The sequence below is a fragment of the Anarhichas minor genome, unplaced genomic scaffold (assembly GCF_050575085.1).
Source record: "Anarhichas minor isolate MPS153535 unplaced genomic scaffold, ASM5057508v1 ptg000002l, whole genome shotgun sequence".
NCBI classification, from domain to species: domain Eukaryota; kingdom Metazoa; phylum Chordata; class Actinopteri; order Perciformes; family Anarhichadidae; genus Anarhichas; species Anarhichas minor.
Genome location: NW_027466448.1, coordinates 7,299,855 through 7,320,345, shown reverse-complemented (window position 1 = coordinate 7,320,345; position 20,491 = coordinate 7,299,855). Strand labels below are relative to the sequence as shown.

At 39.9% G+C, this 20,491-nt stretch overlaps 1 protein-coding gene across 1 annotated transcript in view; it reads left to right on the top strand.

The window, feature by feature from the left end:
* Positions 1 to 19,938, top strand: part of ccbe1 (collagen and calcium binding EGF domains 1) — a 28,398-nt gene extending 8,460 nt beyond the window's left edge. The window contains exons 3-11 of the mRNA XM_076101683.1: positions 9,894 to 9,946; positions 10,163 to 10,297; positions 10,753 to 10,890; positions 11,831 to 11,940; positions 13,253 to 13,361; positions 13,776 to 13,915; positions 15,396 to 15,431; positions 18,233 to 18,268; positions 18,734 to 19,938. Of these exons, the coding sequence (XP_075957798.1) occupies positions 9,894 to 9,946; positions 10,163 to 10,297; positions 10,753 to 10,890; positions 11,831 to 11,940; positions 13,253 to 13,361; positions 13,776 to 13,915; positions 15,396 to 15,431; positions 18,233 to 18,268; positions 18,734 to 19,006 (1,030 nt within the window). The 3' untranslated portion in view covers positions 19,007 to 19,938. The remainder of the gene's footprint in view (positions 1 to 9,893; positions 9,947 to 10,162; positions 10,298 to 10,752; positions 10,891 to 11,830; positions 11,941 to 13,252; positions 13,362 to 13,775; positions 13,916 to 15,395; positions 15,432 to 18,232; positions 18,269 to 18,733) is intronic.
* Positions 19,939 to 20,491: the final 553 nt, after the last annotated feature.

The window sequence follows — 20,491 nt, the reverse complement described above, 5'->3', positions numbered from 1 at the left end:
ACATGAAAAACCTGAAAAATCTGTGTTCATTTATGAATGACTGCTGGTGTTCACACATTTTATTATTCTCTACATGTTCTGACTTTAAGTATCATTTTAAGTACATGCTAAATGGTATTAGATCCTAAACCAAATGAATTACAGGATTTATTTTGTGTGGTGAGCTTTGAGTCAACTTCACATTTTCAGATCAGACATTTTTCCCTCTTTAACCCATGTAGCAACTTTTATTTTTATTTTTTCTGATATTTTGGTTTTTTAAAATCACAGTCTTGTTTCCTTTGGCTGTTGCTCGCTCGCCCATCTGTTTCTTTCCACGGAGAACTGTAGCGTGGTCACGCTTCGGTCACGCTGTGGTTCTGCGATGGTTAGGAGATGTGGTGATATGGAAACCACAGGCTGTGGGTTTTACTGCCTCCATGACTTTCGCTCTGTATATTCAAGACTGCTCTAGTTGTATTCAACGTGTTATCGCAGAGAAAATATATTCAAATAATGTTATAGCATCACTTTGCATAATACCAGTATTTGTGCACCCCCTACTGTGAAGCAGGATCCTCTTGAATCAGCTAATTGAAAGCAAGTGGGTGTGTGTTTAAACTTCATGTGCATTTGTATCATAGCAGATTGTTGGGCCATGTGTAGCCTTAATTTATTCTCCCATAAGTGAAAGGAATAAACTGCTAATTTATCAGCCCTAAAGGACAGCAGCTAGCCAAAGAAAATGTCCGCCAGCACCAGTGAACGCACGCACGCACGCACGCACACACAAGTCCAGTCATGTTAAATTGTAAACAGCTGCACCATTCAACGTTAATAACGCATTTTGGAAAAATGGCTTCTTGTTTGGGGGCTTTTGACCGCGCAGATGTTGCCCCTTCCATTGAGTGTTTTGCTTGTATTTTAATTGAGTGATATTCACCACCACCGTGTGTGTGTGTCCGTGTGTGTGTGTGTGTCCGTGTGTGTGTGTGTGTCCGTGTGTGTGTGTGTGTCCGTCCACCTGTCGAGACCATGTTACAGAGCAGTTATAGAGCTACACCGTTTATCTTCTCTCTTGATGTGCCCTCCTCTCTACATTTAAGAAGGCCGGAGAGGTTTCATTTGTAAGGAAACATGCACATTAATAAGCGATATTTTAAATCATAATCTGAGTTGGTCAATGCCAGCTAACTCAATCCCTCGACATAATATTAAGTTTCACTACACACAAGTATTAAAATAACATGAAAACCACGAAGCCTCAAGTGGCCTCTAGCAGATATCCTACATTTCAATGTTCATGGAAATCCATCGAGGAGCTGTTGAAAATGATTGTTGACATTTCAAGTAATTCTGTAACTTCTCTGTACAAAATGTTGTCCCAATCCATCGAGTAGATGTTGAGATATTTCACAGGATAAGTGAACATTTTAACCTGCTGATTGCACTTATACAAACGTCAGGGAATCACCTCGGAGCACACTACTGGTCAAACACGTGACAAAAACTGTTCTTCTGGCCACCGAGAGGCACCAGTCACTTGGCATCGCTGTGTGAACCTTAATGTAAGCTCCCAAGTGTGATTGCTGTTAAGCCTCTTCTAGCTCCTCAGTAAATAACTATTGATTTCTCTCTCACCTACTGGCTGAAGCCTCATTGTTATGTGGCTTGAATGGATTGTATATTGATCGATTGATAGATTTTTTTTTTTTTGTACTTTATATGTTTCTTGTTGAATCATTAGGAGGAAGTGACATAATAAACTCTAACTACTGTAAGATCTTAGCTGAGAGAAAAAAGAAGCACATCTGCTTTTTACATCTTAATCTTTTTGGATATTGTTGGAGTGAACCTAACATTTCTATATTGTGATGAAAGATATTAGTTTTAAAAAGGCAAATAATCCCTCATAAGATATTGTTGATTTAAGTTTAGCTTTCAGGAGGCCACTTCTTCAGGGAGCAGTTTTCTTTAAATCCATTTGCATAGTATCACCATTCATATTGCAGCCAGGGCTTCTTTTTCCCCACTCTTAAATCTGTCAAATGAATTAAATTACTAATAATCCCATCAAGATTCTTTTAACATTTCCCTGAAGTGGTAGGTTGCACGCTTTCACAGTAGCATCAGTGTTTGAAGGGGATTGGTGATATCTGGCTTGTGTCCAGTAGAATGGGTTTGAGTTAGAAACACATGGAAAGGCTAATGACGGTTTACGGTAACAGGCGACAGACAGCCGTGCTATGTACAATTTCCTGAAGTGTCAGCATCAGAGACATCACACACACACCTCTACACCTCGGCTTTTTAAGTGAAAGTTGATATAAATTAAACTTTGACTTTCTCAACTAAAAACAACGTGACGTAAATGAAGACAGATTTCATTTTATAACGCGTGGCCGGAGTCAAATCTCATTTCTTTGAGCCTGGAACGCCACTGAGGAGACGCAGCAAAGAAAGGCAGTTGCTCAGGCTGCCTCTGTTATAGCTGACTGGTTGTATTTTGGCTCCAGCTGTCCGCCGAAGCCGAGCCAAGCTGAAGTGCTTTGCGGCAGTAAGTCTCATTGAAAAACTGCCGGTTTTGTTGGATTATGCTGCAGATGCCAGCACAGCAGGAGTGCAGTACATGGCCAAAGTGTCTGTTAACAGCAGATGGATTGCAGAGTTAATATAGAGAGAGGTCCTTATTTCAAGTGACCCTGATTCTGCAACACAAAAAGTAGTTATTGTTTAGTTGCCATGTATAACAATGATTCATTCTATTTATGGCTGCATATTGGTCAGGCAGCCAGGGACACTTGTTCACTGTTTTTTTCCGATTTGGGACGTTAATGTTGGCTGTCGTGAACCACACATCCAAGCCAAGCTGGCACATGCAGACACTGAGTCAGAACTGATTCATGAGGTATAAATTTGTTTTAAATGAATAGTTATGCATTTTGCGAAATACACTTATTTGCTTTATTGCCAAGAGTAAGATGAGATTGCTACCACTCTGACGGATACGATATATGAAGCTGGAGCAGCTTCTTTTTACACTTTGTATGCTTTAAACAAATGAGATTTAACATGTTAATTAGTAGTGAGCTTTCAGGGTGCTGGTAGACGGATTTAGTTACCTTTGGACGGAGCCAGACAAGTTGTTTCGCCCGGTTTCCTATCTTCATGCTAAGCTAAGCTAACCGGCTGCTGGCTGCAGCTTCATATTGAACGTACAGATGTGAGAGTGGAATCTATCTTTCCATTGAGGTTTCTGCAAGAATGCAAATTAGTGTATTTCTCAAAATATGAACTATTCCTTTAATAGACTATAATGACAGACTTTTTTTTACAACTACCAGGCCTTCCCGTTAGAGTTGTGTCACAAGAGAGAAAATGAAAATAAAAGGGCAAGAATTAAAAGCAGAGTTTTGAATTAGTGACATTAAATTGAGCGACGCTTTTGGACAATTTTCTGAACGGACTGCTGGTTTGTTTTAAAACGAGGGGCCTTTCCCAGGGCTATTGTAGCAAAGCAGTGTGACTGTCATGGGCCGTGAACACAGAGTTCAAACAGTCATTAACCAATAGGTTGTGCTAATGTACCATGTTAGTGATCAAATGGGGCGCCATTATTTCTCCGGGCAGACGTATGCGCTTCCCCCGCTGCATACAGAAGAAACAGCATTGCAGAGAGCAATTCATTTTGAATGGAAGAGAGGGGGTTTTATTTAAGAAGATATGTGTAATGTAAAAGGCCGACACAAGATATCACTTTCTAATATCATGCCTTTCCTTTTCCAGTTGCTCTGTTTGTGGCTTCCTCATTGCATTTAAATTACTGTATTATTATCTACATTTGCATGAGGATTACTTTCTGCAGGCTATTCTATCAATTAGATACATTTCTGTCGAATCAACAGCATTTAGTTTTTGATACTGCCCCCTTTGTTGGTCAGGACTGCAGCAGAGTTGGGCCATCCAGTAAGTACAGGATTCATGACGGGGTGTTTCACATAGTGCTGCTCTATTGAGCCTTTTAGCCTCATTACACTCCCAGTTTGGGTTTTGTGGACTCCAATAGGTTGCTGTTGCTGTGTGCCTGCTGGATGTGGTAGTACTCTGTTGTTGTGTAACGTGATAATATGTCGGCGCTGTGTGTCTGGCAGCTTGTCTTGGAGTTCTTCTGCCCACTGTTGGCTAGAAATGTTTTAATTCAACTTGACAAACACATTGAGTTTGTCCTCGTAAATTCTTTAACAGCAACTGGAAAAACTGGAAGGTGCATGTGAGCTATGTTGTAAGGTATGTAGGTATAATATTCTCTGCAATAATCACCTTTGCACAATTACCTTTTAGCTTCTATCACATATTCTGTCTGGTGTTATCTAAGTACAACACACTGTTATATATTAGACCCGTATGTTTTGTTGTCGAGGTATTGTGCCAGTAACAACCGTCTCTATTCCGTCCTCGTAAATTTCAGAGCTTGCATGAAGCTCTTAAACAGCTGAGTTATTGTTGGACCCTTCAGTCTATGAAATGTTCCTTTAGTCTTTACACTGAGTTATACTACGAAGTGCTGTGAGGTTATCGTTCTACAGCTGCCTCCAACAGACTCGTATCAGCTTTGTGGAAAAACATATTTCTCCAACATCGTTTACCTTTTATGGCATCTCCAAACAATCGCCTGTAATTACATTATAATTACTGACAATAATGGGACATAATGCAGCATATCTGAAGTAACAGCAACACGTTTAAAAGAGGAATGTCGGTGCATTAACAATCATGACTAAAAGTCAGCCACTATTGAAAGAATTATGGTCTGCAACAATCCCTGATGTCTGATTCCTTCCTTCTTCTCGGTGTAGTATTTTTTTTTTTTTTTTTTAGCAGAATAAAAAACCTTTCCAAGAGTGTTTTTTTTTTTTTTTTTTAATTTGGACATTTTTGGAAAACACAAAGGTATCCATGAACTCTGAGGATGGACTCTCTGTTCTTTGTTTTTTTAATGCGTCTCCTCGGGGGTTGTTTTTATAGGAACACTGGCAGAAGTTAACTGTCCCTCTTAATATACAGTATTTGTCTATTCTGGAATTGCTTAACTTTATCTCCTGTTTGTCATGGCAACCAGTGTGTGCTCACAGAAATAAAACACATTTTGACATGCTGGAGTTTTATTTCCAAATGACATAATGTCCAGAACAAACGCATAAACCAGGAGGTGTGTGTGTGCGCGTGCGCCCCTAACTGAGAGGGTTCACAGTTAAACTGGTTTATCCATGATGACTTGATTATTTGGAAAGTCTTTTTTAGACAGCAGAGTGAGTTGTGATACGTGTAAAGCACTGAATACTAAGTAGGCAGTGTATCTGCAAAAATACTTGAAGGATGAACAGTTGCCTTGTGGATTACTCTACAGTCTAGAATGCCAGTGTTCGGGTTTTTGATGTGAAATTAGCGGCTAAAAAGAGAGGAAGAATCCATCTGGAGGAGGCTGCATCTGGAGGAGCTGAAGGAACCGGAGGCTGGAGGGAACTGCTGCTGTCTTTGAGTTATTGAGGAAATGTCTGATTTAACAGATGGTTGTCTGCAAAATGCTGAATGGGTTGTGCCTTTGATGCATGTTTTGCAGAAGAATCAATTGGCTAACACTCGTACCGAATGTTTGGCAGTGCAAACAGGAGCTACTGTGTCCTGACAATATCGACATCTTTTAGAGGTTACGATTTTCCTGGAAAACAAGTGAAGCTTCTTCATCTGGGACGAAGTGTAACGTGGCAATGATGCAAGATGTAACAATAAAGGAAGGTGAGAGCGCGAAAGAAGAGTTGATTATAATGAGCATAGCAATCAATGAAAACAAGTTTTAGCATGCGATAACAAGGCCAAACACTTACCTGGAGACTGAAAGTTTAATAAACATTTTAGGTAAGAAGCCTTTTTTCATAATTCCCAAAATATGTATATCAAGCGGAATACTCTTACAAGCTAAACAACACTTCTAAATATACGTCTACAGTATACGGACAACTAGAATAATTAGGGCTGCAACTAAGGATTCATATTTTTATATAAATCATGTCTCTAAAATGTCCAAAACGTAGTGAAACATGTAAAGCACAACTTACAAAATTATTGAATTATTAGTTGATTTGTGTTTCTTTTATATCCCTCTTCTTAATCCACACTATTCAGCATGAACAGGCCAATAAGGATGAGTGTCGAGGTTGTGTCCTCTCCACTTTGACAAACATCTTCTCGAGTGGAATGCAGACATGTTATCGTATATCGCTGCTAGACAAACAAGCCTCCACTGAGCGGACTGCATGTGTTGTCTCACAGCTGTGTGTGTGTTTATGTGGGATACCCTTTAGTTTTGTCATTGTTATCCCTGTAAGAAAGAAGAGCATGCTGGGATGCGATGAAGAGGGCCTCTCATGCGACGGTGCATGTACTGTATGCTTGTGCAATTTTTAGCTCACGCGATCATGTTTCACACACGTCGGTGTGAATTAGTGTGTTTCATTACAAGACAAAGCCAGGCCAGGTCAGTCCACCATGTTGGTTCAGGGGAGGTCCGCTGTTTATAAGGTAATTAGAGTGCTTGTGGTTCAACCAGGGTAACTGAGGTCAGACTAATCTCTGTCTAGATTTCAGGGAGGCCCCTGTAAAATGATATGCATCACTGGTAAAATGAAATAACCTTGTTGATGAAAAAAAAAAAAAGGCACAGGTGGCAAAACAATCCGATTGTCTGTGATGTGCGTATTCTGAACAAGTGCAGGTCTAGTGCGCCTGAAGTTAAATGTCAGACAGAAAGCTGGTGTTATGTGTGTGTGTGGGCATGTGACTCTGGAAACTCATTGATATTCTTGTAGAAAAGTGTCATGAATGCTTTGGGGATATCTCCCCCCCCCCCCCCCCCCCCCCCCCCCTTTGTTCTCTCACTCATGAATATGAATGAAATCCACATGTGTTTTGAATTTGTTTCCTGCTTTGCATAACGTACATGAGCACCGAACAAGTCTGCACAGCATTGTATTCTTAGCTGCTCCGTGCATAATACTCAGCATGCTCTTGTCGTGTGCTGAATATAATGAAGAGCTTCATCTCTAATTACCCGTGCTTAATCTTTTGGATAGGATTTATTCTATTCGGTGCCAAAACAACAAAGGCACATTCATATCGCGCTCTTTGACTGTCCCCTAGTGTGTCACTGTGGACGGTGATTTAGATCCGAGCGGTTTCTGCTGTTCAAACACAGTGAGAGGAGCTGAGGTGGACTATTACAGCCTTTTGAGAAAGCAATGCCAAAACAGCTTTAGACGAAGCTGTTTGGAAATATTTATATCCTTTTTGATTTAGTATTGGCGTGCTGTAGCAAGAGGTAAGAGTTCATCCACACCCTTCATACACACTGCATTTATCGAAAGTGTTTCTTAAGCTGGCCCTCATTGTGGGAAAACATTACAATTTTACTTCAAGCTACTTAAACACTTACCATTTTGGAAAGGTGTGTTTGGCAAAGAATAACACTTAAAAACAACTTTTAAGTGAATGTCAGCGCTAACATAGCTATACGTCTGGTATGTGATGAGAATGTTATTTGTATGCATCAGCAGTTTATCTCTGAGACCTAACAGATCCCCCCCCCCCCCCCCCCCCCCCACACTATAAATCCTGTAGTTGGTTTGAGGTTATTTTATTGCTTTAGTGCATTGACCTTCTGCCCAGTATCTATCAGCCGGTGTCTTTGCTCGGCATGTTGTTTTAACTTGCAGACAGGTCACATCGTTACCATCTTGGTTTTGCGTGTCAACCTCTCCCCTGGTCTGCCTGTTTTCATGTCCAAGTGTCAAAATAGAAAAAGGTTATCAAAGGGACAACACAAGAATTCAACTATTTTTAAATTGAATCAATTTGTCTGAAAGGACAATTCCAGATAATACTTTCATTTAGTTTTTAAAAGTGCTTCAACCTGCAAAGTAACCAAATATCAGATTTGGTGATATAATGAGATAAAGTACAATAAGGTAGAATATTATTGGGCTAATGAGCATTTCCCTGAATGATAATTTAATAAAGATACAGTTCAGTAGAAAATGAACTTCAACACAGATATGAACCCAGTTTCCATGGGATGTTGCCTTTCTCATGCTCTTCTGGAGACGGACATAGATGTTTGTTTTCACATGGTTGTTCAACCAACCCTGGTTATTTTGCTAAGCTGGTTATTTGCTATAAGTACCTTCTGTCTTCATGGGGATGTTATTGTGACATGAAATATTGGGTCACACAGGAAACCATCCTCGGATCAGAGCTCTCTCTCTCCTCAACACCAACACTTTCCACAGTTTGGCAAACACAAAGTACAGCTGAGGCTAGAAGTGCGTGTTACATTTACAGAGCATTTGCACAAAGCTACACTATAGCTGATGCATGCCTCAAAAATGTAACTGCACATCAGCAACTACTGCGCTTTATAGTATGCTAACATATTTATAAGGCCAGTAAATCACCAGTGGATGTCAATTTGATCAATCAGATTAAATATCAACCTTCAATTTATGATTCCCCCATACCTGCCGTCATGTGTACAATCACACAACGCAAGCCCACAATAAACACATTAGCACTAAATGAAAAATTGCACACAGACGGTACATGTAGATGCACAAACTAGATGCGGCCTGCCCCCACCTCATAGAGGGCCTCATGAGTTGCAATAGTTGCCCTCTTTAGGTAGTAAATATTCAATTGTGTGAGTGAAATAAGTGCTTGGCTGCTCTGTATCCTGTACCCATGAAAATGACTGTAAATCCACTCGACTGTAGAAGGTAGACCCACTGGATTGCAGTGGTGGAGAGTCAGTCATATACTTTGTTTTACCAGGATTATGTTTCTGTGATGGTGTTATTGCAAAAAGAATGACTTTTTTTTTTTTTAACGCGTCATTTGATTCATGAATGAAATTACAGTTAGCAAATAGAAAATCTTACTTTAATAAGATGAGAAACTAAAATTAAGAGGCTCTGTGATGCTCCGTTCCAAGTCTCTAACAGGCCATTTTACAGAGATCTCAGAAATCAATCTAAAATCTGTTTAACTGTCTTCAGACAACATCATTTCTTACTCTCCCAAAACATTTTGATTTTGTTGTCATTGCAACAACCTCAAATAAACTTCTTAAATTGTTTTTTAATGCTGCTGAGCAGAGGAGGGAGAACCACACAGGCCCATAGGAATGCTCCATTATCATAACAGCTCCTGAATAAAAGCTGTAAAGCATTACAGTGTAATTGTTTTTCAGGACCACTATCAAAGTGAGTGTGACTGCACTATATTGCCATGACTTCATGCTATAATTGGATTTTTTTACACCTGGTTGCACTTTTCCTTAGAGCTGAGTGGGAGTCGGGGCTGAATATTACCTCATGATGATGTGGATCGTGCTGATAGGATATTGCAACAATATGTTATCATGGAGATGGTATCAATAAAACTTAACACGGATGAGGAAATGATGCAACATAGAAGATGCTAAAGGAAAGCTCATTAGTTCTCACCTACACACAAACACTGTTTGGATAAAGAGTAATTCATCTGTTCATTCATCACGGCCTTTATGAGAATCGGAAAGAAAAGAAGTACAAGTGAGCAGAAAGAAATTGATGTGACAGAAAAGATGACGAGTGGAATTCAGTGTGTGTGTGTGTGTGTGTGTGTAGTCTGGCCACATAATCTTTAGGAAGATGTTTCCCACATTAACGAACACAAATGTAAACACACAATCACTGGATCAGAACACATTCTGCAGATGTTACTTGTCAAACATGCACGTCGTATGGGAATATGGGACCTGTTCTGTGATTGTTAGAAGTGTTTTGGATCTGCCTGCTTATGTTTGTCCATTTGATGTTTTACAGAAAGAAATGTTGCACGGGCTTCAAGTTTGTGTTGGGCCAGTGCATTCCTGAAGGTAGGGGAAACTTTTTGTTATGATTATTGTTGGAATTCTCTCCTATCATGTTCAATAAGGTCTTTAGTCCTTTATTGTTTGATGTCCACTTAACATTCTCATGTGTTTAACCTCACTGAGTGTTTACTAACCCATGACAGGCATGTTGCCTAAAACTGAGAGATCCCCCCCTTGTGTTGTCTTGTGTGTGATGAAATGCCTCGTTTATGTCTGTAGACTATGACGTGTGTGCTGGCGCCCCCTGTGAGCAACAGTGTACCGACCACTTTGGTCGAGTGGTGTGCACCTGTTACCCCGGATATCGCTACGACCGTGAGCGTCACAGAAACCGAGAGAAGCCGTACTGTCTGGGTGAGACCTTGTAGAGCAACTCATGAATATAATTCCTCTTTAAAAACAAGGATATGCTTTACACTCTCATATTTGTAACCTGTCAGTTAGTACAAACCTGAACTCTTCTATCTAATAGCAATCTTTAAAGTACAACAAGTACAACAAGTTAAGAGCACTTAATTCAAATATGAATTAAGTGCTCTGTTATACGAACACACTGCAATTGGAAAGAGATTGTAATTAATTTGGGTTTTATTTGGCTTTTAATCCATGATCACATACAATTCATTACCCTAACAACTGTCATTGGACCAAAGTGCACATAAAGGTTAAATGGATGAATTGATTTTGAGGAATGGATAAATTGTTTTTTTATGTATCCTATTACACATTGTCAATTATAGTCGTATATGTAAAATATATATGTTCTTTGTCTCGTTTTCCTTTTCTCTGTCGGCCTCTAAAACGTATAGACATCAACGAATGTGCAGACAAAAACACGACTACATGCTCTCAGATCTGCGTCAATTCTGTGGGGGGCTACAGGTGTGAGTGTGAGAAAGGCTATTTCCTGGAAGAAGATGGGAAAACATGCACCAAGGGGGAGAGAGGTGAGAATAGTATTTTTACTCAGACATTTTCTCTTTATTCAAGGGCACATGTGACTGATGTGGAGTTGACCACACAGTATTTGGTGGGAGAAAGGCAGATGATGGGGGGGGGGGGGGGGGGGACACCTGGTAATCATTACACATCACAGCATGTGCATGTCAGAATTTTTCTGTCTCCCAAACATACCGCTGCCCCCGTGACTCCTGGTCTTTTTGCTGGATGCATATAAGGAAAACATGACAAAAGGTCCAGGCAATAATAAAGTATTCTTTGCCCCAGATTCAGTTGCAAATGAAGCGTTCAGGCGCTGCAGATTTGCTACTTCCTCCCATGAGTTTATCTTCCATTACCTACTACAATATTTAAGGAGAAGCTGGAGAGTGAGAAGCGATGGTTCATATAGTCTTGCTCTTGCTTTATGTCCTGCTGCTTCGTAACGTAGCGGGGAAAATAGTGTCCAGACACTTTCACTCTTCCATAAAATATACATTTGTAGAGAAGGGGCCATTTTCCTACAGGTCAGAGACAAAACCAGGCGCCATAGCTCTGTACATTTGTTATTATTTTTTAGGTGGTTTCTGAATAAAGAGTTGTTGATCGTAGAGAGAAATGTCCTTGGAACACCATCTTTTTGTCAAAATGTTCAAACATGCAAATATGTAATTATATTGCATTGTTTTACCCCCAGCAGTTTTACCACCCTAGTTAGCTCACACAGTTAGCAACAACCCATCAAACTATCACTGTGTGACTCATCAACCTTACTGTTTTTGAATTTTCTTCTAATTGGATTGCTTTAACACATTTCAAATTGTTCAAATTGTTAAGACATACTTGCTCAAATCATATTAAATTCTTCCACATATTTAGTGTTTTTCCCTTTTCTGCTGATTTCCTGGTAACGTTTGTGACGGATTCCTTTTTTCCCCCAATTCCCAGCGGTGCATCTCTTTGAGAAGTCTGACAACGTGATGAACGCTGGGACTTGCTCAGCCACATGTGACGATTTCCACCACATCAGGATGTCTGTCTTGCAGCTTAAACAGAGGGTCAGAAAACAAAATGAAAAATATACATCTTACAAATATGAAATTGAATCTATGCAATTTACCTGCAATGCTACACCACTTTTATCTTAAATCATACTCCTGCAGCTTTTTTTTAGTAATCTATTCTTGACCTCAAAAAGGCCCCAGTGAGCATTAGACTCACCGTCTATATTCAGCTGAATGTAAATATCTGCAGAACTGCTCTGTTTCTTTATGACCACCTGACTCTAAAGAATCCATATCGGACAGTATTTCAGAAACAGCAGCAGGCACATTTTTACAACTTTGTTGAGATTTATTATAGCACTTTATTTCCTAATAAAAAAAAGTCTGAACAAACTTCCCTCACTGTAGCTGGTAGATTTATTCCATAAGTGTGAAATATTTCACACAGTTTGTGTGAAACTCAACAGTTGGGTTACGTTTCCCTGTTTGTAATCACGGGCGTCTGAAGCTATCTGAGCACGAGTCTGTCGACAGTGGCACTCAACACCTTCGGCTGTAACGCACTATATATCACTTCCAGCTGTGTTGGCTATACAATATAAGCCTCTTCTTTCTTAATGTTAATATATTAAGACAACTAAACAAAAATACGGTATATTATTGCAGTATATGAGAACGTATATTGTCATTTACTCGTATCATAGGAAGGTTAGAGGGTGAATATAGGGTCACACTGTGGTTCAAACCCCTGTGCCCAAACCACAGCATAATGCTCTCTGATCAGCAGGTGAACCACGACCTGTGTGTGTGTGTGTGGACAGACAGACATATGTCTGTGCGCATAACTTCTGATTTGTAGGCCCTTTGCTGCATAGCGAGGTCTTTCGCGTATGTCCCTCTGGGACTGCCATATCCACATGATGTTCTACAGAGATCAAAGATAACTTTTCCCGAGTCCGTCGCTTAGCATACAGACCAGGAACTCTCCTGGTCTTGCTGAATAATGCAGAGGGGTTGCCTGGCCCTCTGTCTGTCTGGGTTACAGCTTGTAGCAGATGGAATATCAGCTTTCATCTTTGGCTGGGTGTATCATTTTAACGTAATTTTACTTGAAGTTGGTCCTTCAGTGTGTAATTGCCCTGTCTTGTGTGACACTGCATGACTTTATGAATCATATGTAGAAAATGACACATTTGGATGTTTGACATCACTTTCAAATTGAGGAAACAAAGACTTTCATCCTACAAAAGAATATGTATTTCAGTTGGCTATGTTCTTTATTTCATTTGTCACTCATTCAGTTATTTGTAGTTGACTTGTCATTGACCCGTCCATTAAGTCATGATTTTCTTCATCTCTGTTCAAGATGGCCATGCTGTCAAACAGTGCAGACGTCCCCGAGCAGATGACCAGCGAGAAAATCCTGACGTCGCCAATATTTTTGCCAGGGCCTCCAGGTCTCCCCGGTCCTCCAGGTAAACGCATAAAGCTAAAGAAAATAAAACGATGTCAGACTCTGCATAAGGAAACTGGCCTGAATCCAGCAGGGACAGTTCAGTCTGAAGCAAGACCATGAGTCCACGGCCATGACAGCGGCTCTGTGAGACACAGCTGTGCTTTAAGATAAATGCTAACATCAGCATGCTAACATTGACGTAACGTTTTTTATGTTTGCCATGTGAGCATGCTAATATGTGCTAATAAGAAATAAATATGAACTACAACTGAGACTGATGGGAATGTCATTAGTTTGAATTACAGGTATTTCATGGCAGGACTGACCAACATTTCGAGAGCCCTTGCCTGGCTAAAAAGCATCTACTCTATGTCTGACCTTTTCTTGTGATCAGTTGTCTTTAGTTCACTAATATGAGTCTGGATTGTTTTAGGAGATCCAGGACCAGAGGGCGCTCCAGGACTCACAGGGCTGTTGGGGGTCCCTGGGTCTCCCGGTCCCAGGGGCTTGATGGGACCCATTGGACCCACACCAGACCTGTCTCATATCAAACGGGGTCCCAGAGGAGCTGTGGTCAGTTACTATACTTTTTCTTCTCAATTATTATAAATAATTGTGTTTTAACCAACTCTGCTACACAGTGGTTTATCGCAGATACAATAGATTCCTTTACTCAGCATGTTATGTACAATATAATTGGTTTTATTCCTCAGATTTAACAACATAGGCTTCTGAATCATTATGAATGTGTGTGTGTGACGGTGGCCTCTACTGCTCTGAGTATTTCTTGGATACCAGTCTCTTCCATTGTCCTCATGTTCTGTTGGTTTAGTTCCTCACTTCACAGTTACCAAATGAATCTGGATGAGAGCAATGAATGCAGTAAAACCATGAAAAGCTCTTTTTAATTTCATTTATGTTGCAGATTGAAATTTTTCACCAAAATTATCCAGGTAATTTTGTAATCCTGCAACGTGAGACAAGCCCCAGGAGAGCTGGGATTAATTTGTCTTTTAAAAAGGGAGCGTAAGTAGAGTGCAACCAAGTATCTATTGTGTTTCAACTGACGCATTTCACAAAAAAACATCCCATTACTCACGCTCTTAAAGAAACCCACAAGGTGGAAAAGGATGAAACACTTAATGGCAGTAACAACAAAGAAGTCTGAATCCATTTACAGCGTTGGTTGTTTTCTTTGGCTTACGGTGTTTTTGTGCAACGCTCGGTCTTGCCTGCAAGTGTGAACCCTTGGTGTTAAAGTGTGGGATCGAATTCAAGAATGTGCAGGAAGTGGCCATAGAGACACATTTCTAGTTTTTAAAGCTTGGGTATTTATGCAATCTCATTATTGATAAATCACACCATAAACACTTGCAATTAGTTATAACACGAGTTGCATGATGCCAAGCTCAGAAGTCTGGAACACTGTTTTCATAGTAGGAAGTGATCTATTGCTTTGTGTGTGTGTCTGACATTTCGATCTGTTTTAATTCACATCTCTTTATATTCATGACCTGTTAATACATTTAATCAGTGCACACACTGGTGAGGTCTGAATTAAAGAGAGTCGTTCTTCTCTCCACAAAAACAACCTCGATTAGATTCTGAGCACAGTTAGGGGGTTTGGCCACCAGGTCACATGTGTCTGCATGTCAGCATTTCAGAGATGATGAATGCGGTAGATTGTGTAACTCACAGGCTTGGTACTGATCTGAATGTTGGCCCTACTCCCTATACAATGTCTCCACACTTCTTTATTGACGGTTATTGCACGAAAGAGATCAAAGCTCTTACTGCTATCGAGCTGATCTCACTCAAAAAGTTAATCTCAGATAATCAATGTTGGTGGAGCACGATGAAGCTGTCAGTTTTGACTTTAAAATGATTAAGAATTAATTAGTTTTCTGTGGAAATATTGACTTGAACACATTTCAGTGTGGGAAACACGATCAGATAGATAGTCGCATGCGAATTCCCCTCACAGAATCCAGTTGTATGTCTTTGGAGAGTGAAAGCAAACTGATATGAAAAGCTTTTTTTCTACATTTAACAGGGGCCTCCAGGAGCACCGGGAAAAGACGGCCCAAAGGTGAGGTCAGATAATATTTTGTCACATAATCTTGACCCATCTGTGTAACGTAACTTTGCTGTAAGAGGCAACTATTCTAGATGAGAGCACATTGTAGAACAGGGGTCTAGCATGTTGCCCCTAAAGCAGAGGAGTCATTCATGTTGGCAGCAGAATTTGACTCTTGGCCTCTCTCAAAGAAAAGACGAGAAAGACTTGCAGAAGGTTCCCAAATACCAACTTGATACATTTGGGTCATCTGCCAACACTACTTGTCTATCAAAAGATATTTCTCAATAGCCAAAATGTCTCTCAATATGCAAATTTCTACAGGGGGGAGGGGTGTGTGTGTGCCAGGATTCTCACGAATCGTCAGCTCAATGCTTCACAGGCAGCGTTTGTCCGTGCGGATGATAGGATCACTACAAGTTGCTACAAGTTGAGAGAGGAAGACTGGTGTGCCAAATGGCAATAGGCACTATTGTGATGCTCTTGTTGGGAAGGAGCATTTCTTTGGTGGGAAAGCTTCTCAATGTGAACACAAGCAGAATGTTTTTACTTGGTATCTGAGTGGCCATGTATGTGTTCAAATAATTGTACCCCGGCACACGAGCATCTCGGACAATTTGTAGTTGCTTAATCGGATTTAAGATTATCAAAGGATCACTGTTTGTTTAGAGCAGTCACGACCGGTCTTTTATTCAACATTTATATTTGCACACCTTTGAGCCACATGAGGGGCCCTGAATGTTTGTTTTGTGCTGATAATTGTTGCCTATAACATTGAATCTAATTTGAAAGGCTTGCGCATACATCCTGTTCGGAATTTATAGATAAAGCCTGTTGTGAATTGGGTCCACAGAAGAAAAAAGTTTGGTAAACTGGTTTAAAGTGATATAATCTCTCACCTGCGTACAAGTCTCTCAGTAAGATTTGACCCAATTCACACGAGGCCAACAGCAAGTCTGTTCAAGTGGCAACCCAGTAACTTGCTCCTGACCACCGGTGTGAGGACTCTACCTCTGGGCTATTGCGGTTGTCTGGAATATCACATGGATTTTGTGAACGGTGCCTTTGGATCAGCTGTCGAGAGGTAGTAACCATCTTTCAAAAGGATAACTGGAATGCTTTTGTTTTTTTTTGCTTCGCCTCCCCACGAAGCCCAAGGCAAAGTGTTTAAAGAACGAGGCTTCCGCTGATGGTTAAGCCTCAGATTAAAGAGGCACAATGCAGATTCCACCCTGGTTACGGTGAGATTTGTCTTTGCATTTTGTGAGATTCCTAGAAAAGAAAATCAAAGAGCAGCTGCAGTCAGGAAAACACAATGGCATCTTTGCTGTTAGCAGGTGATGATGTTTTGGCCTTCAGACTTCTGCAGTGTGCTTTGTTGCTCTCCCAAATGGAGAAGTTTAGCCGTTATTGTCGATAGTATAGATAAAGCAAACATGAACATCATTAGAGACGATAGTGGTACAAAGGTTAGCCACTTTAAAAAAAATGAAAAGTCAATTTCCTGTAAATCTTTGTCGGTAGATTGGTTGTGCAGTGACAGTGGTAAGGTTTCCCTTCTCTGTGCAGTGGTGAGTTGAAACTCAACTTAGACTGAGAGCAGCCAGTTGAGGTAGTTTGGGCTGCTAATAAATAAATATATATATATATATATATATATATATATATATATATATACACTCGCAATTCACACAGTGTATATATATATTTATTAGCAGCCCAAACTACCTCAACTGGCTGCTCTCAGTCTAAGTTGAGTTTCAACTCACCACTGCACAGAGAAGGGAAACCTTACCACTCACTATATATATATATATATATATATATATATATATATATATATATATATATATATATATATATATATATATATATATATATATATATATATATATATATATATATATATATATATATATATATATATATATATATATGAGACATTATCAGGCCTTAGTAATTGTAGTCAGACAGGAATCTGGTTTTGATGGTGTAAGAACACTAGAATTGAAATCACCGTCCCTTTTTAGGTGAGTCGTCCATGTCACACTGACTGAGAGACGTACGAGGTATAAAAGCTGAAGAGATTTTTGTCTGTTAGTGTTACAACAAGATCCAAGAGCCAGTGTTTGCTTAACTTGTGGATCACGTATGGAACAACTTAGGTGCATCCGCTTTATTGACATATTACCTTGGTATTCTTTCACTACAGCTGGGATGTTTGTGTGGATAGATTGGAGGTTGATGGTAATCTGTCTCTCTGAGTAACAAATCCAAACCATCTGCCAAAACACTCGCAGCCCCAGTGTGACCCTGACCGGCTAACACCCGCAGTAGTCGGGTCTGTGCGTGTGCTACCGTAGGCCAACAGGCTGCCATGGTACTTGTTGAGCCTCATGTACAGTATATCTAGTGCTATAAGAACAGGGCACAGTTTCAGGAATAGTTCTAGAATTTGGGGAGAGCCAGGCTAGCTGTTTCCCCCTGCTCCCAGTGTTTATGCTAAGCTAACATAATCACCTACCAGCTTGTGCTATTCGTAACACACAGACATGAGTGTCATCACTGTCGAACCATTTTCCCATTTTGCAGTTGCTGAAGCATTAATACAAAATCTAAAATGATTTATTCTTCCACAATACACGTCCTTAAAATGATATGCTTACTTGTGGTTAGTCTCATCCTGAGCTCAGATTTCTCTCCCTTCCTCTTGCTCTTTAAAAAAGTTCCCCAACTAGAACTATAGGAATTATTCTCGTGCTTTCCTCACAACTGTAATTCATATAAGATAAATATTTGTTTTGTTTCCCCAGGGTAATAGAGGAGCTTCTGGGCCTGTCGGACCACCAGTAAGATTCTCTCTATTTTGATGCCACACTAGTGTAACTTGTCACCATTATCCAGAACAATACAGTTCAACTAAAGCATGACTGAGAAACAGACCACTGGGGACTCTGGACATTAGACAACACAGTTAATGAAACTGTCAAACTCAAGCTAAATAGTATCCAGCACAGAGTAAGCATTGTCCTCTTAGATAAACACTGATGGTGCTAATGTTAACAGATCATGAGAAACGGCTCAGTAGCCAGTGACCAGTAGCCGACAGCTGGTGTTCTGTTGTGATGATCTCTGTGGTTTGGGAATGAATATAGAGACACAGAAGAAATGTATTATGTCCATTTAAAAGTAGACTAACCTTAATTATATCTCCATAAAGAATTTGTCAGACAATAAACTGAATATTTGGTAAATAATTACAGTGTTTTTTGTTTTTTTTTACCCCCCCCCCCCCCCCCCCCCCCCCCCCCCAGGGCCCTCCAGGCTCCTTTGACTTCCTGCTTCTGCTGATGGCAGACATCCGGAACGACATCGCTGACCTGCAGAGCCAGGTGTACGGTCGACCGATGCACTCTCCAGGGGACTTTCCTGCGGTCCCTGACAGCTGGCGGGACGACCAGGACAGTCTGGATACAGGCTCAGGTGAGCACCATAAGGAACCTCCACCTCAAACAGGCGGAGGATCCAAGAGGAACAGGAAGAGGAAACCAGCGCGAGAGAGAACAGACTTTGACTGGAATATTTAAGGGGGTGGGTTTAAATACTTACTGTCAGGTGTAAATATTGAAGGGGTTCGCTTTTTTTATTTAAACAAAATGTACTATATGCCTGTCATGTCATTCACAGATGTTTATTTTTGTATGATATATGAGTTTGTGTTCATTTTTGAAAATGCACGTTTTTTTTTTTATTCTATATTTTCATAAACATATGGTTCCTTCGTGGCACATTAAACAAGTCTCTCATGAAAGCAGCTTTTTAACTCTTTACTTAATAACAGTATATTATTCTGTTTCACACAAATTGTACCAGAGAGGAAGCCACCAAATACCAAATTGATTAATCAGTCCTACAGAAATTCATAAGAGGGATTAAAACAGCATGAATGTTGAACTGTGATTTAAATGCCGTTCATCCTCATTTATAAGACACATCGCTGTAGTTTTTAGTTGCTGTGGCAGCAAAGTAGTAACAATTACAAGACTATGGAAAATAATACTCGTTTATTTGTGTCTACGGTTCATTTTACAATCCGGATCAGCTTTGTCGGCCAATTCCGTGTACACATATAAGGAATGCGGGTATTTCGTTGCTGTCAATGTACTTACACAGAAATAGACATGCAGCTAAAAACAAGGAGAAAAAAGCCTAACAAAGACGTAAACATTGAACTATTATGTACATACGAGTAGGTAAAGAGAGACTTTGGATGGCTGTGTGGATCATAGTTGACAGTTCTCCACCAGAGGGAGACATTCTCAAAGCCACTTAAAAAAGTGTTCACTCGGTCAGCAAAATTACTTTGATGAGCAAACTCGCATCATAACTGTAAATTATTATACAGCAGCTCATCCTGCATCTGAAATGCATGCTTTTTCTTTTGTACAGGAAAAAGTGCATGTTTGGTGTTTTTCATTGAAAAGCTTGAACTTAAAGTCTCTTTTTTTGCATTTATAAACAGTATAATATTCAATTGATGGATTTTAACACCCTATACTGTATTTATAAGCAGATATAAGGACAATTAAGTGTTTGTTAGTATTCAGTATTTGCCAGTGATTTTAACTTCTCCTATGAAGACAAATTTTATATTATTACACAACTGTGTTTTACGATGTTGCCATTACCTACACACCAGCCAACTGTACACCGGCCACTTACTGGTGCCCAAAGGAGACGTTGTAATTGTTGACAAATACATTCGCAAATTAGTGTCTTATAAACAATTCATGAAATTATTATAAAATATATTGTAAGTGCTAAATAGGGGGTGTAAAGAAGTAGTAGTGTTTCTAATTAAATTAAAGATGTTCATGACTATTGACCTTTTGATATATACTTTAAAAAAAGCATGTTTAACTTTGAATATGTACAAATTTGACAACCCTGGCCTCTCATTCCCATCCCCGTCTCACTCTGTCCTTTATTTGGATGAAGAGAAGTTGATGGTATAATCTCCGATAGCGAGACCAAAACAAGGTGATGTCATATTTATTTTTCATTTATTACAA